The sequence below is a fragment of the Neovison vison genome, chromosome 6, assembly GCF_020171115.1.
Source record: "Neovison vison isolate M4711 chromosome 6, ASM_NN_V1, whole genome shotgun sequence".
In the NCBI taxonomy this organism is placed as follows: Eukaryota; Metazoa; Chordata; class Mammalia; order Carnivora; family Mustelidae; genus Neogale; species Neogale vison.
The window spans coordinates 216,053,167-216,077,398 of record NC_058096.1 but is presented as its reverse complement, the minus strand read 5'-3'; the positions used below and the strand labels follow the sequence as shown (position 1 = coordinate 216,077,398).

The following is a 24,232-nucleotide window of genomic DNA, read 5'->3' as shown; positions in this document are numbered from 1 at the left end:
ACAGAGACGCCACGCTGCCAGAGAAAAGAGAGGACAGCCCCAGGACGGAAAACTTTTATTTGCTGTACACTCAAAAGGCATCTCACGCCGTCACACCAGTCCACAGCTTGTGCGGGTGACTGCCCAAGCTCAGCTCTGGCCCTGATGCTGTCGCTGCTGATCGTCTTCCTCTTCTTCCTGGCCCTCTGGTGGGGGCGGGGACGGCTCCTCCAGCCCTGAGGAGGGCGCCAGGAGCTCCCCGGTGGACCCTGCTAGGCGGAAGACCACGGGGATCTGGGCCAGGGCTGGGTTGGTCTCCTGCAAGCCCTGGATCCACTTGGCCAGTGTAGCTTGATCGTGGGCACCCGCCATGCATATGGCGAAGACAGGGCCTTCCTCCACTGTTGGGGGAAACAGGTGCTTAGAGTTTGTGCAGTGGGGATTGGAGGAACACCCCGCCCCCCCCCCCCATGCCTGCACCCCTTCCAGGCCACAGGTGGGATGTTTCTTGTGCATCCAAGCCTTTGCACAAGATATCCCCTCTGCCTAGACTGCTAATCCCATGCTTCACCTGAGTGATGCCTTTCTTCAACATTCCACCAAGAAGTCCTCCCCACAGCCTACCCGATTCTGGCTGGTGTGCTCCTCCCTTGAGACCCCAAGAATGCAACTTAATGTGCCTGTTCCCCCACTGTCCAGAGCTGCTCAAGGGAGGGACCTGGCCTGTCCTGGTCACACTCAAGTAGCCAGCACAGAGATGCTCCATGACCAAGGGCTGACAGGCCTGGAGCCCCTGGGGAGTACGCGTGTGTGTGTGTGTGTGTGTGTGTGTGTGTACTTGGACGTCTACTGGGTCTGCATGTGGTAACTGGGCCACGTCTTAGCCTGGGTGCTACCCTTGTACCCTAGAGACCTCATCATATCCGGTGCAGGGAACCCTGCCCACCCCAGTTTTACCTTTATGGACGTCAAACTCGTAGTCATCCCAGCCGCTCCTCCCGTAGTCCAGGTGCAGCTGCATCGGGTAGTAGAGATTCCACTCCTCTGGAATTTCTTCTACTTCCTACCCCAGGGAGGCGGGTATAGTAGGGTCAAGAGGCCCAGGAGGCAGCGGCAGCCTACCTCCCCAAACCAGGAGCTATCACTTCCTCGTCCACCTGCCCCTCTGAGACTTCACAGGAGCCCCTGGAGTGGTGCCAACGCCGCCCTCCCCAAATATACCCATACCCGCCACTCATGCTTTGAGCCCTTACCCTCTCCTCAGGGGGCAGCAAGTCAGCTCTGAGGATGTGATAATAGACACATTTGTTTCGGAGCCACAGGGAAAAGGGGCCCTCGACGAAGACAGGCCGGGCTGGGTTGTGGTGGGCCAAAGCAGCCTGCTGATCAGGAGTCTGGATTCCTGGTGTGGAGGCACACAGAGCCAGGGGGTCCTGGCTGATGGGCTCTGCCCAGAGGCCCCAGGGAGCCAACCCAGCAAGTCCGGTGAGAATCCGGCCACCCCATGCCAGAGCCTTACCTACAATGTGGGGCTCGGCGGGATCTGCTGCACCTGTGGAGTCTGTGGATGAAGGCATCTGCAAGGAGGAGTAGGGGTAGAAGCTTGTGGCCCCCAGCCTCTCTAGAAGAGCTGGGGAGAAAAATGGGGGAAGGGGATCCCAGCGAATTTAGGCCTTCTTTTGGCCTCCTACCCATCACTGAAGCCCATCCCTTCCTCACTTCGATCCAATGTGGCACGAGCCTAGAATCCCAGAGCCTGCCTACCTGTGTTAAATCTGGGATCTGCCATACAGGCTGTGTGACTGTGGTCAAGTCGATATAGCGGTGTGCCTCAGTTTCTCCAAAAAATGGAGGCATAAAGCACTTAATTCAGGCAGTTCTAAAATGCCAAGAACAATGCCTGTCACATAGTAAATGCTCTGGCTTGTGAGGTTTTAAAAGGAGAAATAATTTTACATGCACAGTATATTCCCAAGGAGACACAAGAAGCAAATCAGTGTTCGCTTCTGTGGAGAACAGGGAGGAAAGGAAATCCCTTTTATATATTTCTGACTTTACATAACTGTGGTGATTCTAAAACCAAAACAAATGAAATCTTTTTTCTAAAGATTTTATTTGAAATGAGAGGGAGAGAAGGAGCTGGGGGAGCACCAGGCAGAGGGAGAGGGAGAAGCGGGCTCTCCACTGAGCAGGGAGCCTGATGCGGGACTCAATTCCAAGACCCTGAAATCATGATCTGAGCCGAAGGCAGATGCTTAACCAACTAAGCCACCCAGGTTCCCCCCGCCGCCAATTAAAAAAAAAAAGCACATGTTGGGGCACCTAGGGGGCTCAGTCAGTTAAGCATTTGCCTTTGGTTCAAGTAATGATCCCAGGGTCCTGGGGTCAAGTCCCACATGGGGCTCCTTGCTCAGCGGGGAACCTGCTTCTCCCTCTGCCTGCTGCTCCCCCTGCCTGTGCTCTCTATCGATCTCTCTCTCTCTGACAAATAAATAAAATCTTTTAAAAAAATGCATATATTCTTTGATTGAAACATCTTAGAGTGGACAACTATCATCCATCCTTCCATGTGAAGAAGAACCGAGATGAATCAATGGGAGACACAGAACAGGCTCCTGGCCATATTCTTAAGTGAAAACAGCAAAAGACAATGTGGTGCAGAACATGTATAAAATGCTGTGCCACTGGAGAAACATTATAAAGCATAAGTTCTTCGGAGGCAGAAAAAAGTACATGCTTAACTGACTGAGGCACTGAGGCGCCCCAAAACTGATTTTTCATTTTAAATTTCACATTATAGTGGCCCCCCCCCCACATTTGATTGTATATTTTTCCCTTCTCTTTTTCTTACACTAAAAATCTTGGTTTCTATTAATAGTAGTACATTTACTTATCCATCAAACTACAGAAATAGTTTTGATATTACTGCTCACCATAATGCTATGGGATTAAGCTTAGGATTTCTCTACGGGTATGTTTGTTCTTAGAACGGAAACCACTAAGGAGGGGCTATTGGGCAGCTGACTTGAGAGAACTTTTTATCTCATTAATTATCCTATCATTTAGATATTTGGCCAGATCCACTTGCTTCTGTTTGTTTTCAATTTTAGTGGAGCTCCCATCCCGCCTTTAAAAGAAAAAAAACATGTAAACATTTGCATAGTTTAAAAGTCAATCCATGTTAAATAGATGTCTCTCTTCCTCTCCTTTTCTCTCTACCCCATCTCCTCTGCCTGCCCAGAGATGATAATTTCTATGCATTTCAGATTTATCTTTGTATTATTTATTTTTGTGAAAATAGGAAAATAGGGATATGCCTTTTAACTTCCCCTCCCTTCTCACACTGAAGGGAACTTACTATACCACTGAACATACTTCAACTTTTCACTTGCCTTTTTTTAAACCAGTCTAACTGAAGTGTTAGACTCTATGTAGATAATGCCCTCCTGATGGGACTCTTGGATTGTTCCCCTTCTAAATCTAAGTGGTGTTGGTGATCATTTTACCATGTTTTCAATCTTTCTGTATGTACTTTTCACAATGAGGGGAAACATACATACAAAGGCTATATCAGCTTGCCAGCGCATAGGATCTCTTTGGAAGGAGACACAGGCGTGGTCACGCCTGGGGAATAAGCCTGGGGACTGAAGGTCTAGGCTAGGAGACAACTCTTCATTGTGTGTTCTTGAGGACTGTTTGGCTTCCAAAGCTTTACTTTTCAAAATGAAGAAGTGAATTAAAGACCACCTTTCCTCTGCAATGTGCTCCAGGCCAAGTCTCTGTCATTTCTCACCTGGACACCACATTACCCCCTGTCCCTACCACTCAGTCCTCTGCCTGCCCCCATCCAACACCATCCATGTGGCCACCAGAGGGTGCTTTTGAAACAGAAACTCCTTCCAGAAACATGACTCCCACTCCTTCCTTCCTGTTCTTAAAATTTCCTGGGGGCTCCCTCCCCACCAACCGGTTCAAATCACACTCTAGCCTGGTGCCTCCGTGCCCCTTCTCCCCCAGCCCAACTGCCTGCACTGGCCAGAAGCAGCCCTTTCTGCATCTCCCAGCTGCCCTCTGCTTCCACTGCCTAGAATGCTCTCCTCACCTCTCCTGTCCTGCCCAAGTGCAGCTCACCTCACCTCTCTGGGAAGCCCTCCTTTCACCTTGCCCCTTCTGGGCTCCCACAGCCCCCAGCGCTTCTCCATCTCAGAACCAGCAGCTCTGAGAGAAACTGTTATCAGCCTCCAGGACCACAGGCTTCTCCATGTGGTCTGGCATGAGTGGGGCCCCTCGGACCCTGTGCGGTGTGTGTGTGTCTGCATGTGTGTGTCCTAGTTTCTTCGGTCATTCAACAAACAACCGCTGAGCTCAGTTTTGTGCCAGACCCTGTACTAAGCCTTGGGGGACACAGGGGAAATTTGAGTCATTGTGAATGAGAAACCAAGCCAGGTACCCAGTGCCTCAGCCAGGGTGGTTGGGAAGGGGATCCTGAGGAAGGGACGGCGTAGCTGAGATCGTAAGAACGTGAAGTCCCAGGGAGGAGTGGTCCTGGCAGATTAAGCAGTGAGCGCAAAAGCCTGAGAAGTAAATTGGCATAGAATGCTTGGGAACTGGGGCACCTGGGTGGCTTAGTCGGATGAGCATCCAACTCTTGATTTTGGATCAGGTCATGACCTCAGGGTCCTGGGATGGAGCCCCGCATCAGGCTCCAAGCTCAGTGTGGAATCTGCTTGGGATTCTCCCTCTCCTTCTGCCCCTCCCCCACTCCCTCAAATACATAAATAAAATCTTAAAAAAAAAAAAAAAGGAAGGCTCAAGGGCCAGAAAGGAAGAGAGATGCCTAGAATAGAGAGTGTGGCGAGAGGGGTAGGTGCAGAGGTCAGAGGTCAGAGGTCAAGCTGCAGGGAGGAGTGAGGGCCATGGGAATCTCGTCAGGGCTCAGCCTGTCTCCGCAGGATCGCTCAGGTGAGTGAGGGGGCCAGGCCGGGGTTGCAGTTGAGGGCACAGCCAGGGGTGGATACCTGATAAATGGTGACGGTGGCGTTGAGGTTGGGCTCCATGTGCCGCAGGCCCAACTTGGCCAGGTCCACCGGGTCCCGGGGCAGGTCCCGGGGCACAGGGAAGGGGTTGATATTCTTGAAGCGGGAGAACCACAGCTTCATGCGCACAAACTTGAGCATGGGGTAACTTTTACGTCCAAATATCTGAAGCAATAGGAACTCAGTCTCCTTGTTGGGCATCACGCCTGCGTGGGGGAGAAGGGGAGACAGGGCGTCAGGCAGGCCGACAGGGAAGGGGGGACAGACCTGAGAGACGGAGAGGGGCGGAGGACCAGGGAGAAGGAAGACCCCCAACTCCCGACCCGAGCCTGCCGGCCTCACCGTGGTTCTCCATCTGTTCCAGGACGGCGACCCCACACTCCTGCTGCCGGGGGTAGTGGATGAACATCCTCTGGAAGATGCTGCGAGGCCGGAAGACCTCCTTGGGAAAGACGTCGAGCAGCAGGTTGTAGACAGCCAGGTCCCGCTCGACGCCAAACTCCCGCATCTTGCGCAGGGCCAGGTAGATGAAGTCCACGTGACCCCGCTTGTGCACATTATGCTGCCCGAAGTTCTGCACGGCGCGCACGAAGTCCGCCTTGTCGCGCGTCCCTTCCGGTGCCCGCTGAAACAGCTCCTCGTGGAAGGCCAGGGCCTTCGTGGGTCCCTTCTGGGGCTCGGGCGGGGGCGGGGCCAGCCACGAGTCGGAGCTACCGGCTGCGGTGGCGGCCGCGCTGCAGTGCAGGCCTCGTGGGGCCTGGAGAGGCACCTGGGGACAGAGAACAGTGGCCGGAATCTGGCACCTCCCAGGCGCCCCCCCCCAGAGGTTGCCAGGCTGGCTCTTTCCTGGGAATGGTGCCAGTGGGCATCCTGAAGGGCCCCCGAGGAAGTGTGGTGCTGTGGGGACTAGACCAAGATCAGGCACCCTTACAAAGTGTGAGAAAACAACAGGGAAACCCACACGGCAAACACAGCCTCTGATGCAGGGATCCTGCCTCGGGTTTGTAACTCCCACAGCTATCGACAAGACCTGGGCCAGATGACCTTTGTATGTCTGCTGTAGCGGTGGGAATAGCCACAATGTGCGTCCGCAAGGAAATGGTTAAGCACATGGCCATGAAGGTGGACAGGGGCACCTGTGTCTCTGAGAGCCACCCAGGAGGGTCCTGAGTGACCCAGAACGAGCTCTCAGGTATAATATGAAACGAAACAAAGCAGCGTGTGGAACGAAGTGCCCAGAGGGGTGGGGGAAAAAAAAAACGCTCACCAAATTATATATAATAGATCTTCATCATTTGTTGTCTCCCTGGATGCAAATTTGCCTACTTGCTAAAATTGATTTGTAATCCCCAAGTCAACACTCTTAACACTTTCCTGGTCATTCACAGACACATGCAGTGTGGTGAAAAACTGGAGTCGCCCAAGCCTGGTCATTTCCAGCTGAGATGGAGCACAGGGACACTCGGCCCTCCTGTTTCAGCTGGCAAGCTGTCAATGTGTGTCCTCTTAGAGATTTTTTAAGTGCACATTTTCCACATCTTTCTGTGGGTGACTTTTGCTGTGGAAAATGGCCCCCAAGCACAGTGCTGAAGGGCTGCCTCGTGGTCCTCCCTGCAAGAAGGCTCCGCAGTTCTTTACAGAGAAAATAGCATGTGGTCAAGAAGCTTCCTTCAGGTGTGACTTACAGTGCTGGGGGCTGGGAGTTCAATGTCCATGAGTCCACAGTTTACATCCAACAAGATGTCTTTAAACAGAAACACACACACAAACACAAACAAACCAGTAACACACACAGAGACGCATACATACAGCGTGGTATGTATTGATGGGTCGATGACAATGTGAGCAGAGGCTCACAGGAAGGTGCTCCGTACTTCCCTGGAAGCAACAGTTTGATATTCACTAATTCCCTGTAGGCGGCCGCTATGCAAAATGTAACTATTGTGGGTAAGAGAATGACGGTACACATATACGTTATTTGCTCCTGTAGAGTATGCCTGGGAGGAAATACATTGAATGGGTAACATCTCTAGCCTCTAGACAGGGGAGCTAAGTGGCGGCCAAGCAAAGGAGGGACAGACCCTTGCAGGTGTAGCCCCAGAACTGCTGGGATTGCCTGCTTTAATTAGCTGTGTTGTCTGTTCAGAAGATATATTTCAGGGTGCCTGGGTGGCTCAGTTAGTTAAGCGACTGCCTTCAGCTCAGGTCATGATCCTGGAGTCCCAGGATTGAGTCCTGCATCGGGCTCCCAACATGGGGAGTTTGCTTCTCCCTCTGACCTTCTGCTCTCTCTCACTGTCTCTCTCTCAAATAAATAAACAAAATATATATAAAAAAAGATACATTTCAACAACTGAGTTTGAAAAAGAAAAATGTAGATTTTTGGAGTCAGCAGGAGTCTTGGGTTGACTGTCCTCTCTTAGGTGACACCCACATCCCACTCTGCTGCTCAGGCCTCAGTTTCCCTGCCTGTTAAGATGGTGTTTCCCTTGGGCCAAGCAGACCTTGTTCCCTGGAGTGGGGAGTGGAGGCTGCCGGGGTCAAATCTGAGGGGCACCTATGGCCAGCTGCCTGCTTTTGTCCATAAAGTCTTACTCGAATCCAGCCAGACACATTCGTGACATTGAGTCTGGGGCTGTATCTGTGCTCCCCTGGCAGAGGCGAGTAGTTGTGACAGGGATTGTGTGGCTTGCAAAGCCAAAAATATTTACTCTCTCTTTAGGAAAATGTTTGCTAACCCCTGTATGGATAGTACGCTACCAAATTTCTTATTTTAAGTGAAACTGAATGTTTACATTAGAATGATTATACACATGGCATCTTTAAAAATACATAGCAAGGAGCACCTGGCCAGCTCAGTTGGTAGAGTGTGCAACTCTTGATCTCAGGGTCATGAGTTCAAGCCCCATATTGGGCACGGAGCCCACAACAAAAAAAATTTTTTTTTGGCAAAAAAGAGCTAATAGTTAATGATTATTCTTCCAGGCATTCTTCTGGAGCACTTTCTGAGTGTGAAGCTCATTTAATCTTTCCAGCTGCCCATTGAGAAAGTGCTCTCCGTGTACCCATTTCACACAGGAGAAAACTGAGGCCTGGAGAAGTGAAATGGGATGTCTGGCGTCCCACAGCTGCTAAGTGACAGAGCTGAGATCAGAGTCCCCGTCCTTGATCCCTCTGCTATGCTGCCCCAACAGCCATCCCAGTGTCCTACTTACATAAGGTGATATTAAAAAAAAAAAAAAAAAAAGTCCATTTAAGGCGAAACTGTAGGCAACTCATTCTGCGGGTGGTATGTGCATGGGCCAAAAATCAGAAAGGCAGCTCTAGAATGCCCCAAAGAAGGGGAGACAAGAGATCATATTAACAAAAAACATAGCACAGGGCTTGGCACAGAGGAAGTGCTAAATAAGGGAGAACCAGGCATAGCCCGGAGACACTGGGGGTTCAGTTCCAGAGCCCCATAATGAAGCAAATGTCATAGTCAAGTGAGCCAAATGACCATTTTGGCTTCCCAATGCATGGGACAGTTCGGTTTACACTACACTGTTATCTATAAAGTGAGCAGTAACGTTAAGTCTAAAAAAAAGGACAAACCTCAATTAAAAACTACTTTCTTTTCTTTTTTTTTTTTTTTTTTAAAACTACTTTCTTGCTAAAAAACACTAACCAGCCTATCTGAGATTTCAGCAGGTCATAACCGCTGCTCACGGATCACCATAACGTGCATGGGAATAATGAGTAAGTTTGAAATATTGCAAGAATTACCAAAATGTGACACAGAGGCACGAAATGAGCAAATGCGTTTGGGAAAGGGCACCAAGAGACGTGCTCGATGGAAAGCTGCCACAAACCTTCAACTTGTAAAAACCAAAAATGAAGAAACCCTTGCATTATCTGTGAAGCACAATAAAACGAGGTCTGCCTGATTATTATTATCAAACTGCCGCCATCACTGTTACAGCTGTCTATGCCCATCGATCGGCTTGGGCCGTCTGGTCACTCTGGGAAGGGAAGGAAGTTCAATGTTCTGCCTGTATTTTTACAAATGGATGCAGGAGTCACCCGCAGTCACCACTCAAATCTATTTAGCTCCTGTACCCTCATTTCCAAATTCAACCCCTCTACCCACATGGGCAGCGGCACTTCTTAAAATGAATAAGGCGTGTCCAGCTGGCCCTCAGAGAGGTCAGCTGCTGTGAGCAGATGACTTGCTCGGTGCTGGTTACCTGCGGGAAGGGGGCTCCCATGACGGTGGCCCCGCAGATGCCTCTCCAGCCCCGAGAGATGCCCCGGGCCAGCAGGAGGGCTTGGGCCCAGCTCATGCTGCTGCTTGTCAGACAACCACCTGGACGAGAAAGAAAAGACAGCATAAGCCTGGCACCCCTACCTGCTAGAGGAGATGAGACCCCGCCTGTGCAGAGACCATGTTCCAGAAGGCACAGCTAACTCACCAGCCCCCGCTGGTCTCCGCATCCACAAGATGGACTTAAAATGGGTGTTACAGCCAAGGGTCCCTACTTTGTTGGGCTAATCCCTCTGCTATCTGGAGGCATTTGCTCCTGCCATGGTCCCCCTCTCCACTGGATCTTTTTTTTTTTAAAGATTTATTTATGGGGCACCTCGGTGGCTCAGTCAGTTAAGCATCTGCCTTGGGATCAGGTCATGATCTCAGGGCCAGGTCCCACGCTGGGCTCACTGCTCAGTGGGGAGCCTACTTCTCCCTCTGCCCCTTCCCCTGCTCGGCTCTCTCTTTCTCTTAAATAAAAAATTCGAGAGAGAGAGTGAGAGCACACGCGCGAGAGAGTGTGCACACATGCATGTGAGGGGGGCAGGGCAGAGGGAGAGAATCTTAAGCAGGTTCCATGCCCAGTGTGGAGCCCAAGGCAGGAACTGATTTCATGAATCCTGCGATCATGACCTGAGTCGAAACCAAGAGTGAGATGCTTAGCCAACTGAGCCACCCAGATGCCTTTGAATCTTTTTCTTTTCTTTTTTAAGATTTTATTTATTGAGAGAGAGTGAGAGCATGGAAGGGGAGAGGGTAAGAGGGAGAAACAGACTCCCCACCAAGCTGGGAGCCTGATGCAGGTCCCGATCCCCGGACTCCAGAATCATGACCTGAGCTGAAGGCAGTTGCTTAACCAACTGAGCCACCCAGGAACCCTCTTTTTTTTTTTTTCTTAAACAGTTTTATTTACATATCCTATAGTTCACCCTTTTCAAGTGTAAAATCCAATGGTTTTTTAATATAGTCACAGAGTCGAGCAACCGTCACTGTAATCTAATTTTAAAACATTCTCCTCACCCCAAGAAGAAAACCTATACCCATCAGCAGTCCCTGTCATTTTCCCCCAGGCAACCACTAATCCACTGTCTCTATAATTTGCCTACTCTGGGTAGTTCATAAAAACAGGGTCATACGGGGCGCCTGGGTGGCTCAGTGGGTTAAGGCCTCTGCCTTCCACTCAGGTCATGATCCCAGGGTCCTGGGATTGAGCCCCGCGTTGGGCTCTCTGTTCCGCGGGGAGCCTGCTTCCTTCTCTCTCTCTGCCTGCCTCTCTGCCTACTTGTGATTTCTCTCTCTCTGTCAAATAAATAAAAATAAAAATTAAAAAAAAAAACAGGGTCATACAACACATGCTCTTGCGGGATGAGCTTTCACTTAGCAAGTGTTTCAGGCTTATTCACTTTGTAGAATGGATCAGACTTCATCTGTTTTAACTGGCAGAAAAAAATCCCATTATATGGATATGACCATGTTTTATTTATCCATTCATCGATTGATAGACATTTGGGGTTTCCACTTTCCGACTATTATGACCAATGCTGCCATGAAAACTTGTGTGGGAGTTTCCTTTGAACAGGTGCTTAAATGTCTCTTATATAGAGAGAAGTCAAATTATTGAGACATATGGTAATGCTGTCTCAAACATTTTGAGGAACTGCCGAACTGTTTTTTGGTTTTTTTTTTTTTAAAGTAGCCTCCATGCTCAAAGTGAGGCTTGAACTCACAACCCCCAGATCAAGAGTCGCACACTCTACCGACTGACACAGCCAGGCGCCCCCTGCCAAACTGTGCTCTCAGTTGGCCACACCACTTTACATTCTTAACAGCAGAGTCTAAAGGTTCCAATTTCTCCATATCCTTGCCAATTCTTATGGTCTTTGTAATTAGATACACAGTGGATGTGATTGTCTCATGGTTGGATTTAAACTTCCCTAAAAACTGATGCTGAGTATCTTCTTACATCCTTATTGGCCACTGTGTATCTTTTTTGGAGAAATGTGTATTTAGATCCTTTGGGCATTAAAAAAAATTGGGCTCGTTAGCTTTTTATCACTGAGTTGTAAGTGTTCTCTATATATTCAGGATACTAACCCTTGTGAATTACCAATACTTTCTCCCATTCCTTGGGTCGTCTTTTCACTTTCTTAATGTTACTGTTTGCGGCATGAGTCTTACTCTGATGACATGCAATTTATATTTTTTCTAGCTAGGAGGTTGATGTTCTACCTAAAAAAACACTGCCAAGGCCAAGGTCATAAAGACTTATTCTTAGGTTGAGGTGACTGGATGGTGCAGTTCATTAGGCATCTGACTCTTGGTTTTAGCTCAGGTCATGATCTGAGGGTTGTTGAGACTGAGCCCCTGCATTGGGCTCTATGTCCGGTGTGGAGTCTGTTTGGGACTCCTCTCCCTCTCTCTCTCAAATAATATAAATCTTAAAAAAAAAAAAAAGAAAAAGAAAAGAGATTTACTCCTATTTCCTTTTAAGAATTTAATAGCTTTAGCTCTTACATTCAGTCCTATGATCCACCTTGAATGGTGTAAGAAAGGGATTCAGTTGTTCTAGTACTATTTGTTGAAGAGACCATTCTTGCCCCATCTGTCTTGACATTCTTTTTTTCTTTTTTAAGATTTTCTTTATTTATTTGAGAGACAGAGAGAGAGAATGAGAGAGAGTAAGCAAGAGTGGGGAAGGTCAGAGGAAGAAGCAGACCCCCTGCTGAGTAGGGAGCCTGATGCAAGACTTTATCCTGGGACTCCAGAATGATGACCTGAGCCAAAGGCAGTCACTCAACCAACTGAACCACCCAGGAGCCCTTGGCATTCTTTTTTATAATTAAGTTTTAAAATTTTAATTTCAGTACAGTTAACATGGTTATATTAGTTTCAGCTGTATAATAATGTGATTCAACAATTCTATATATTACTCAGTGCTCACCATGATAAGGGTACTCTGTTGTCTTGACATTCTTGCTGAAAATCAACTGATCATAAATGTAAGAATTTAATTCTGGGCTCCCAGTTCCACTGATCTATATGTTGGGTCTTATGCCAGTACCACACTGTTTTTTGTTTTACTTTGTTTTTAAAGATTTTATTATCTGTCAGAGAAGAGAGAGAGAGACAAGGAAGGGGTGCAGCAGGCAAAGGGAGAAGCAGACTCCCCTCTGACCAAGGAGCCCAATGCAGGACTCGATCCCAGGACCCCTGGAATCATGACCTTAGCTAAAGGCAGATGCTTAACCGACTGAGCCATTTATGCATCCCAGCACCAAACTGTTTTGATTATTATAGTTTTGTGGATTCTGATAGGGGCTGTATTGAGTCTACAGATCAATTTAGGGCATATTGGTATCTTAATAATATTTAGTCTTCTGATCTATGAACATGGGATACCTCTCCATTTATTTAGATCATTTTTAATTTCTCTCAACAATGTTTTATAGTTTTCAGTATATGAGTCTTTTAATTATTTTGTCAAATTTATTCACATTTCATTCTTTTTTTAAAAAATTTATTTTTAAGTAATCTCTACACCCACCATGGGGCTTGAATTCGCAACCCTGAAATCAAGAGTCAAATGCTGTACCAACTGGGCCAGCCAGGTACCCCTACTTATGTTTCATTCTTTAGGAAGCTATTACATAAGGAATTATTTTCTTAATTTCATTTCCACATTGTTCAGGGCCAGGTATAGGAACACAATTTATTTTTATATATTTGGTTTATATCCTGCAACCTTGCTGAACTCACTTCTTAGTTCCAATAGCTTTTTATTACATTCTTTAGGATTTTCTACATATAAGATCACATCACCTGCAAATATAGTTTTACCTCTTCCTTTCCAAACTGGATGTCTTTTATTTATTTTCCTTTCCCAAGTGCCCTTGCTGGAACCTCTAGTGCAATGTTGAATAGAAGTGACAAGAGTTAATATCCTTTTCTTGTTCTTGATCTTAGGGGAAAAGCATCCAGTCTTTCATCCTTAAGTAAGATGTGAGCTGTCAGTTTTTCATAAATGGGCTTTATAAGGTTAAAGAAATTCCCTTCCAGGGGCGCCTGGGTGGCTCAGTTGGTTGAGCATCTGACTCTTGATTTCAGCTCAAGTTATAATCTCAGGGTTGTGAGACTGAGACCCACATCAGGCTCCATGCTCAGCATGGGGTCTGCTTGTCCCTCTGCCTCATGCTCTCTCTCTGGAATAAGAAAATAAAAATCTTAAAAGAAAAAAAAAAAAAAAGAAATTCCCTTCTATACCCAGATATTGAATGTTCTCATCAGAAACAGTACTGGATTTTGTTAAGTACTTTTTGTTCCAAGTACTGAAACAATCATGTAACTTTTGTCTTTTATTCTCTTAATATGGTATATAACATTAACTGGTTTTCAGATTTCACAGTAATCTAGCATTTCTGGTTCAAATTCCACTTGGTCATGGTGTATAATCCTTTTTATATGTTGTGGACATTTGGTTTGCTAGTTATTTTGTTGAGGATTTTTACATCCACACTCATAAGAGATAAAGGTCTGTAGTTTTGAGCGGCTGTGTGATTTGGTATCAAGGTCATACTGACCTCATAAAATGAGCTGGGAAGTGTCTGGATTATTACTATCATTTAAACTTTCCCTAGCATCGCCCATCTTGTCCCAAAGACTCCCTCCAGCTTCTGCTCCACATCTCTGCTCCTTTCACAGCAAAGCTTCTCCCAGCAGATATGTATACACGAGGCTGCCTCACTCTCTCCGGCTTGGCTGCTGCCCCAGCCACTCCACTGGCACCATTTGTAAAGGCCCCTTTTGTGTTTAACACTTATCAAAGCCAATGATTATTTCTTAGACCTCATTTTGCTCAGTTTCTCAGAAGCGTGCAGTATGGGCGAGGCCTTCCTCCCACCTTCTTGGCATTCTAGATTTTCTTCCTAGAACCCAGGCTGCTTCTCAGCCAGTCAGCAAGACCCACTTCCTTCTTTGAAGTCTGCAATGTCTGCAAACTTGAATATGCAGATAAATCACCCAGGATCTTGTTAAAATCCAGATTTCGGGGGCATCTGGGTGGCTCAGTTGCTCAAGCACCTGCTTCTGGGGGTCCTGGGATCAAACCCGGAGATGGGAGGGTCCTTGCCCAGTGGGGTGTCTGCTTCTCCCTCTCCCTCTGCTATTTCCCCCCTGCTTGCGCTTTCTCTTACTTTCTCTCCTGCTGTCAAATAAACAAATAAAATCTTTTTAAAAGAATGTAGACTTTGATCCAGCAAGTCTGGGGTAGAGCTAAAGACCCTGTATATCCAACAAGCTTCCAAATGATACTGATACTGCTGGTGTGGGGACCACATTTCGAGTAATAAAGCTGCAAAGAGTCCCACATTCTGGATATGTCTGTCTACTACCCTGAGGTGTCTTTCAACTTGTTCCTCTATTCTCCATACTACTGTAGGCAGAACTAATGGTTCTCAGACTTTGTTCATATTAGATTCATCTAGGGAGATTTTAAAAATCCCCATGTCCAGGCCATATCCTGGATACAATAAATCCAAGTATCTAAATCTAGGGCCCAGGCATCAGCATTTTAAAACACTCCAGGGGCACCTGGGTGGCTCAGTGGGTTAAAGCCTCTGCCTTTGGCTCAGGTCATGATCCTGGGGTCCTGGGATCGAGTCCCACATCCGGCTCTCTGCTCAGTGAGGAGCCTGCTTCCCCCTCTCTCTCTGCCCGCCTCTCTGCCTACTTGTGACCTCTGTGTCAAATAAATAAATAAATAAAATCTTTTAATAAATAAATAAACAAATAAAGCACTCCAGCAGCACCTGCGTGGCTCAGTCAGTTAATCATCCCCCTTTGGCTCACGTCATGATCTCAGGGTCCTGGGATCAAGCCCCATGTAGGGCTCCCTGCTCAGCAGGGAGTCTGCTACTCCTTCTCCCTCTGCCCACCCCCTCGTGTGCTCTCTCAAATAAATAATCTTAAAAAAACAAACAAAAGAAAAAAATAAAAACAGAAAACCAAGACACTCCATTGACTCCAAAATGAAGCCAAAATTAAGACCATACCCGAATCTTCGCTACTCAACGTGTGTTCCAGGTACCAGCTATATTAACACTATCACTTAAGAGAGCAGAATCTCAGCCCTAACCCAGACCTCCTGAATCAGCATCCACATTTTAAGAAGAGTCCAGGTTTCTCATATGTGTGTTAAAGTCTCAGAAATGGTGATCTATATGCTGACAGATTCCAAATGGTTATTTTTTTTTAAAAGATTTTATTTATTTATTTGAGAGAGTGAGAGTGAGTGAGAGAGAGCATGAGCCGGAGGGGAGGCAGAGGGAGAGGGAGAAGCAGACTCCCCATTGAGCTGGAAAGCCCAATGTGGAGCTGGATCCCACAACCCTGGGACCATGACCTGAGCTGAAGGCAGACACTTAATGGACTGAGCCAGCCAGGCACCCTGGATTCCAAATAGTTACTGCTAGTCCTGAGATCCAACCTCTATACCTAACTGCCACTTTGACATGTACCTAGCCATCTCACACTTAATTTGCTCCAGAATGATATCCCTGCTTAAACTTGTTCCTCCACTTTCTAGCCAATGACACCATTATTCCTAGTCATTCGGTCCACAAACCTAGGAGTCATTTCTGAGGCCACTATGTCCCTCATTCACCCATTCAATCCACTAAGTAGTCCTGATGAGTACTTCCAAATCCATCCCAAATATTACCTCTCCATCTGCTGCCACCGACCCAATCCATGATCTCTTTTTTTAAAAAATATTTTATTTATTTATTTGACAGACAGAAAGATTACAAGCAGGCAGAAAGGCAGGCAAAGAGGGAGAAGCAGGCTCCCTGCTGAACAGAGAGCCTGACTCGGGGCTCTATCCCAGGACCCTGAGATCATGACCTGAGCCAAAGGCAGAGGCTTTAACCCACTGAGCCATCCAAGCACCCCCCACGATCTCTTTAATACCTATCCAGCCTTCCACCAGTCAATTTTCCCTGACACGGCCAGAGGGAGATTTTTAGAATGTAAACGAAATTCAGTGTTCTCTGCCTAAAATTGCTAGTGTTATATCACACTTAAAATATTCAGACACAATCTACCCCTCCAAACTCAACTCTTAAAAAAAAATTTTTTTTTTTCATTTATTTATTTGAGAGAGCGAGAGAGCACAGGCAGGGGGAAGGGAAGGGGCAGAGGGAGAAGCATACTCCCCCAGGAACCCAGGATTATGACCTGACCAAGGGCAGACACTTGGACTGAGCCACCCAGGGGCCCTTAGTTACACTGTTTCTTAAACAAGCTGAGTTTATTCTAATCTCAGAGCCTTTGCACTTGCTTTTCCCTCTGTTTGGAAATTTCTTCCCCCAGATCAGTCCATAGCTGTTTTCGGTCATTCAGGTTCATATTTAAATGAGAGGCTTTTCCTGACCACAGTCCCACTCCCAATCTAAAGCCCCCATCACCCTGACGAATGCATTATTAGCAATTATTAAATTTGAAATCACCTGTTCCCTTTATTTCTGACTTAAGGTCTGGCTCCCCAAGCCGACCGGAGACTTTGTCTTCCTCATTGTTGTGTTTCCAGCAGCTGGACAGTGCCTGGAATGTGGTAGGTGCCTAACAAATATCAGTGTAATGGCGGAGAACAGCTAAATTTCTACAAAATGTCTATGACCTATAAGTCTGAACCCCATGGCGGGGTGTACCTACAGCAGCTCTGAGGCTGGCTGTCAGGATTCTGGGTTCCTTGGGAGAAACGGACTGACGCGGGTTCGAATTCCGACCTAGCTCCCAACTTGCGGTGTGACTTCGGGAGAGGGCCTTAACCCCTCTGAGCTTCAACTGTCTCATCTGCAAAATAGGAGATTAGGGACATGGGGAGGGGAGTACACGGAGAGCGGCCTTTCCCAGCACGTCCCCGCCCGCATCTCAAAAGGTCATGGTGCCCTGGCCCAGCAGCTGGGTCGCTCTGGGCCGCCCTCCCGCCCTGCCGGCCCAGAACCGGCCGCCCAGGACCCAGCAGTTCGAGGTCGCCTCCCCACGGGCCACCTACATACTCACGCAGCAAGCCGCGGGCTCCGGACCCGCTTGGTCTAGACTCTGGGCGCCGCCATTTTACCCAGATCGCTTCCAGGTCACGGGCCACCAGGGAGACAGCAAATCGAGAACGCCGATTTAGAGAGGTCCCGCCCCAAATTGAGGAGCACCAATAGAAAGGCAGAAAGACCTTGGTCCCGCCTCATACCGACCCAAGTCCCACCCCGATTAAGGCTGGGAAAGGAATGACTGGACTGAGCCCGGATGGGAGGCTGGACCGGTGAATGTGTGTGAGAGATGCAGTGTCCTGGATTTGGACTTCTCTTCCCTTTGTGCAGCAGGCCTGTGATCCCGGATAATCCCCTTGCCTTGGGTCATGGCGACATTGGAGATAGTGCAACTGGCATCCTCCCCACTGGCTGTGCAGTTGGGCAGAGGCTGTGCTTGGGATTCACAATTGACCACAGTGCAGTGACCAGTCCAGCCCATCCCCTATGGCGGCTCCCCTCCCGTGGCTCGCCCTTTTGCACCAAATGAGCTTCTGGGCGCTCCGCCAGCTCGTATCTGGCAGCCTCTTGTCGGCCCAGGAGCGCTTTGGACTCAAATGCCTCCAATGGGACTTCAGGTGTGCCTCGGGGCGGGAAAGGCCTCGCAGAGAGAGGGGCGGAGCCTAACTTGCCCCCTCCCAGGTGTGTATTCATAGTCCTCTCCTTTGCTATCAGCGCTTTTAGCAGTCAACCGAGACAATCGACATCGACTTTACTCTTACAGAGTCAGTGGGGCCTGGGCCCGGCTAGGGTGGGCGGGGGGCGGGGCAGGAGGGCCGCGAGGGGAACATTCTTCATTGCACTCCCAACGCTACTCTGCACTCCTGTGGGTGTGGGGAGCTGGCAGCATGGCGAAGTGGGGTGGACACGGCTAAGGATGGCCAGGTGATAAGGGTGAGCAGATGACAAGGGATCTCTTCAGGAAGGTTCTTAGATTGAGGCTGGCCCAGCTGAGGAGGTTCATTGGCCAGCCTGTTGTCTCTCTACCCTAACCCAGGAGAGGTTGACCCAAGGCCTCCACCCCTCCATGCCAGGCCCCTAGCTTCCCTGTCCAGAGCTGTCCAGGGTTCAGTGGGCCGCCTGCTCACCCCACGGACTGTAGCTGCTGCCTCTGGTTACCTGCCCAATGTCATACAGGATCCAGCTGGGTGGGACCCCAAGGTCACATTCACACAATTCCCTGCACCCTTCTGACCCCTGCTTCCTCCAGATCTGGTAGAGATTCTCCACACCTGGGATCAGATGTTCCTGTGTTACCATGAGGTTTCTCTCTCTGGCTTCTACTGCTTTGGTAAAGACCCCTGGACACACACATCCCTCCCCTGCTCCATGCCCACATATATTGAACATTGCCTGTGTGCCCAGTTACTATAAACTCCATGAGGATAGGGGGAGAGGGGGTGCGGTTTGTTATGTGTGGTGTCCCCAGCTCTATGGACAGGGCTTGGAATGGGATACACACTCAATAGATGTTAGTTACAATAATGAATAAATTAATGGATGAATGGGCCTGATGTTCCTCCCAATCTTGAAACCCTACCAACAGTCACTTGTGACAGCCCCATGCAACTCGCCTTCCACATGCCTGACTAATTACCCTACCACTGCCTTTCCCCCTCTTTCCCCAGCCCCAGGGAAGTCTGCATTACCTTGCAGACTTCTATGCCAGTGGGGTCTGCTCAAAGCCCTTCGTTAATCTTGGGTACTTGGGTTTGGGTACTTTGGGTTTGGGACCTTCCTGGTCTTCTCCTGCATCCCCCTCCCCTTCCTTCAAGCTCCGATCCTCCAACTGACCTGTCCACAGTTGGTTCCTGAGTACATCGAGCTGCCCCTGAAACTCACTAGTGGCCTTGCTACATAGTCTATGTAGCTGACATCGTTATGATGCCGTTCTCAAAGCCGAGGGGTTTTGACCATGGCTCTGCTGGTCCTGGACCTCCTCAGCATGTTGTAGATGTACCACTTCACACTGTCCAAGGCCTGAGGCAGAGGAACTCTCATGACCCAGAGCAGAGAGTGGGAAGTTATTGAAAAGATCCAGAAGAGCTTCCTCAACCCTGCAGCAGACTTGGACCCTGGGCCAAAGAGTGTAGGGGGTTGTACCCAGGAGCCTGTGGCTCTTCCCACCCCACCATAGGGAAGACTCATACTCACTCAACAGGAATTCATTAAGTGCTGCCTTTGTAACAGGCACTGTTCTAAGCATTGAGGAAGAACAGTGAGCACAGACAAATTCCTGGGGGAGACAGACAAAAGACCCTCGTTCTGTAGAAACATCTTACAACTACTTACAACTTGAAAAAATTTAAGTGCAACTTCAAATCATCTTATTGACATTAATTGCTTCTCAGCCTTTTAGCTAAGATCAAGTGTATCATTTTGTTAATGTCAATCTACTTGGAACTTGGAACATTGACCTATTGTAATTAACAAAAAATTTTAGTCCCTTCTTGCTTGTGTATAGAGCCAGATTCTGTGTGTCCTGTGTATAATTTATTTAGATTTATGCCTTCCATCAATCTGTCATCTCAAACAATACATTTATCAATTCAACAAATACTTATATGTTTTAAAAAACAAACTCAGGTTGTGTGCTAGATCTAGAAGGAAATGTAATATTAATTTGAGAATAGGTAAAGAGATTTATGTTCTCCAACTGGGGGTCTGGGTGGCTCAATTGGTTGAGCGCCCAACTCTTGGTTATGGCTCAGGTTGTGATCTCAGGGTCATGGGATTGAGCCCTACGCTAGGCTCTGTACTCAGTGTAGAGTCTGCTTGGGATTCTCTCTCCTTTTCCCTCTGCCCCTCCCCGCCGCTGGCATGCACTCCTGCACTCTCTCCAAACAAATAAATAAAGTCTTAAAAAAAAAAGAGAAACTTAAGTTCTCCAAGTACTTAGAATTTTCCAAGGAAGGACATATTTTCATGAAGTAAAAATGTAAAATGCTACACGTGATTATAACTGAATGTTGACATTAATAAAGGAATTTTAAAAAGAAATATTTTATAGCTTGAGCTATGTGATGATTACCTGGGTATATATGTATGGAAACATTCATTGAGCTCTCCATTAAGATTTGTACATTTTTAGGTAATAGCTCAATTTAAAAGTTTTTAAACATGATAAATGACTCATTGAGCTATAATTTACACACCTTTCTGTATGTATAACGTATTTTAAAAGTCTAGACAAGTGTCTGAGGATTTGAAGAAAGTGGAACGCTTGTACATTGCTGGTGGGAATATAAACTGGTTCAGCCACTAAGGAAAAAAGTATGGTGGTTCCTCAAAATATTAAAAATAGAACTACCATATGATTCAGCGATGCCATTTTTGGGTATATACTCAAAAGAACTGAAAGCAGGGACTTGAACAGATAGTTACACACCCATATTCATGGCAGCATGATTCACAATAGCAAAAGCAACTCCACTGTCCTTGGATCACGAATGGATAAACAAAACGTGGCATATACATAGAATGGACTATCATTCAGCCTTAAAAGTTAAAGAAATTCTGACACACGATACAAAATGGACGAACCTTGAGGACATGGTGCTAAATGAAATAAACCAGCCACAAAAGGACAAATACTGTATTATTCCATTTAGATAAGGTCCCTAGAAAAGGCAAATGATACCGACAAAAAGTAGAATGGTGTTTGCTAGGAGCTGGAGGGAGGAGAGCATGGGGAGTTAGCATTTACCGGCTACACTTCAGTTTTAGAAGATGGAAGAAAGTTCTGGTGATGGATGGTGGGGATGGTTGCACAGCAATGTGAAGGTACTTAGTAACACAGAACTGGACACTTAAAAATGGTAAATTTGGGGGTGCCTGGGTGGCTCAGTGGGTTAAGCCTCTGCCTTCACCTCAGGTCATGATCCCAGGGTCCTGGGAGAGGGAAGCCTGCTTCCTCCTCTCTCTCTGCCTGCTTCTCTGCCTACTTGTGATCGCTGTCAGATAAATAAAATCTTTTTTAAAAATGGTAAATTTTATGTTATGTACATTTCATCACAATTTTTAAAAAGACTACTTAAAAAAGAAAAAAAAGACAAGTGATAAGAGATGAAGTCAGACTGGAGTACCGGGCTCCTGGGCTGGAGGAGCGGGGGTGGGGGGGTGGGGGGAGGGGTTGGGAAGAGCCAATTGAAGGCTATTAACCTAAGCGGATTAGCGCACAAAACCGGGCTTGGCAGTAACAGAGGCTCCAAGAGAGTGAGTCATCCGCCCCCGAATAGCCGTATCTGCAGTCCCTAGGCCTTCATGACACATGGCACTGCCCTGGGGACCGGTGGCTACCCTTAGCCACCGGTAGGATGCCTCAAAGACTGCTAAACCTCCGCACTTCCGCTTCACTAAGAGTCCTGTGATTGGCCAGTCTGAAAGGAGCGCCAGCCAATCAACTGCGGGTCCAGTGGGCTTGTGCACCCCCACCCCAGCACGTTGACAGCCACGTGGGCAGCTGCTGGGAAACCTCCTGCCCCTGGCTCCAGCGCCCAGCTCTGCGCAGGCGCACTTCGCTCTGCTCAGCTGGGACATGGGTGAGGGCACGCGTGGGTGGTGGTGGCGTCGCGGACCTGGCCGCGGCCTCCGGAGCTCCCAGTGTCCCTTCTCCTTTTGAGGCAGTTATGGCTCTCTTTTTTTTATTTATCTTTATTGAAGTAGTGGATTCAAACACAAGCGTTTACATAGATTTTTTTTTTTTTTTATTAACACAGAGCCCAACGGTTTGCGTGGAACCCCGATATAAACCCTTTAACGCAGAGTCCTCAAAACAACCCTAGGAAAAATAGCAGCTTCACAGGTTTGGATCCTGGCAGACAGCTCCGTATCTAGGAATGGAGGTTAAAATCACCAGCAGTGAGTCACCGTGACATCATAAGCCCCGGGTATGAGAAGGGAACATCACCTCTCTGGTATCCTTCCCAGTAATGTGAAAACCTCAATCTAATCGACATAAACCTGAGAGAGGGTCTACACAGTCACTGGCGGGCTCTCTTCAAGAGCGTCTGATCATGAACGACTGAGACTCTGTCACGGACTGGAGGAGTCCAAAGAGACATGACAACATAATGCAATGAGATCTTGGACTGGGTCCTGGAACAGTAAAAGGCCCAGTAGAAAACCTGGAGAAAGCCAAATCAAGTCTGTAGTTTATTAATAGTATTGTACCAAGGTTAAGTTCTTCGTTTTAAGAAATGTACTATGGTTATGTAAGATGTTAACACTGGGGGCAGCAAGGTGAAGGGTATATGGGAACTCAGTGCTATTTTTGCAACTTTTCTGTAAGTCTAAAATTACCTCAAAATAAAAAGTTAAAACATAAACCTAGGAAACAGGCACAATCAATATGCCCATTTTCCAGAGGAGGAAACTGAATCACAGAGAGGTTAAGATACCTATCCAAGGTCACACAGCCAGGAAGCACAAGGGCATGCCCTAAACCCATGGAATATGGATCCAGAGCACCCCCCCCCCGCCCACTCTTAACCACAGCACCACAGAACTGTTATGTCATTGACACAAAATGCTGCATACTCTGCCTTTATCTGTGTCTGTCTCACCTGTTCCCTGTTGATGGACCTACAGAGTAATTTTATTAAAAGGCCACTGCAGGGGCGCCTGGGTGGCTCAGTGGGTTAAAGCCTCTGCCTTTGGCTCAGGTCATGATCCCAGGGTCCTGGGATTGGGCTCTCTGCTCAGCTCAGCAGGGATCCTGCTTCCCGTTCTCTCTCTGCCTGCCTCTCTGCCTACTTGTGATCTCTGCCTGTCAAATAAATAAATAAAATCTTTTAAAAAATTAAAAAATTAAAAGGCCACTGCAATAAATGTTCTTTTCACACCTACGCTTGTACTTCTTAGGTATATTCTTTTTTTTTTTTCCTTAGGTATATTCTTAAAAAAGAGATTTTTCTGGATCTGAAGGTGTATTGGATAGCAGGATTCTCCAGAGAAACGGAACCAACAGAATAGAGAGCGGCAAAGACAAAGACCGTGTGTGTGTGTGTGTGTGTGTGTGTGTGATTATAAGGAAATGACTCACATGATTATGGAGGCTGAGAAGTCAAGTATCTGCAGTTGGCAAGCTGGAGACCCAGGAGAGCAGACGATGTAGTTCTAGTCCCAGTCTGAAGCCCCGAGGATCCAAGGAGCCCATAAGTTCCAGTGTGAGAGCTGGCAGGCTTGAGACCCAGGCTGATGTTCAATTTCAGTCTGAACGCAGGAAAATACCAATGTCCTAGCTCAAAGAAGTCACATATAAGGAGTTTCTTTCTCTCTCTCTCTCCTTTCTATAGATTTTATTCATTTATTTGCTCTTAAAAGATTTTATTTATTTCTGCGTGCGCATGAGAGATCACGAACAGTGGGGAGGAGTAGAGGGAGAAGCAGACTCCCCGATGAGCAGGGAGCCCAATGCAGGACTCAATCCCGGGACCCTGGCCAAAGACAGATGCTTAACCACTCAGGGGTGCCTAAAGATCTTATTTTTAAGTAATCTCTACCCCCAGTGTGGGACTCAAACTCACAACACCAAGATCAAGACTCTCATGTTCTATTGACTGAGCCAGCCAGGCACCCCATGAGGAATTTCTTCTTATTGAACAGAAAAGGTCAGCCTTTTTGTTCTATTCAGGCCTCCAACTGATTCAGTGAGGCCCATCCATATTGGGGCGGGCAATCTGTTTTACTGTCTATAAATTCAAATACCAATCTCATTCCCCAAATACCCTCACAGACATAGCCAGAATAATGTTTGAATCTCTGGGTACCCTAGGGCCCTATCAACTTGATATGTAAAATTAAGCACCAGAAAAGGTAAGAACTGGGGCACCAGGGTGGCTTAGTGGGTT

The 24,232-nt window shown here is 47.5% G+C and overlaps 1 protein-coding gene across 3 annotated transcripts; it reads right to left on the bottom strand.

The window, feature by feature from the left end:
* Positions 1 to 38: 38 nt before the first annotated feature.
* On the bottom strand, positions 39 to 17,430 carry ECSIT (ECSIT signaling integrator). Of its 3 annotated transcripts, none has more exons than XM_044254142.1 (10): positions 17,351 to 17,430; positions 17,008 to 17,148; positions 16,803 to 16,896; positions 9,242 to 9,360; positions 5,358 to 5,784; positions 4,998 to 5,221; positions 1,499 to 1,556; positions 1,233 to 1,381; positions 937 to 1,042; positions 39 to 380 (listed from the first exon to the last, which is right to left on the bottom strand). In XM_044254142.1, exons 2-10 carry the CDS (start codon positions 17,146 to 17,148, stop codon positions 130 to 132), a joined length of 1,569 nt encoding a protein of 522 aa, XP_044110077.1. In that variant the 5' UTR covers positions 17,351 to 17,430; the 3' UTR covers positions 39 to 129. The 3 variants fall into 3 exon arrangements, with proteins under 3 accessions (XP_044110077.1, XP_044110076.1, XP_044110078.1); XM_044254141.1 differs by having other exon boundaries at positions 17,359 to 17,430; XM_044254143.1 differs by lacking the exons at positions 16,803 to 16,896; positions 17,351 to 17,430 and having other exon boundaries at positions 17,008 to 17,079.
* Between the last annotated feature and the right edge of the window lie 6,802 nt (positions 17,431 to 24,232).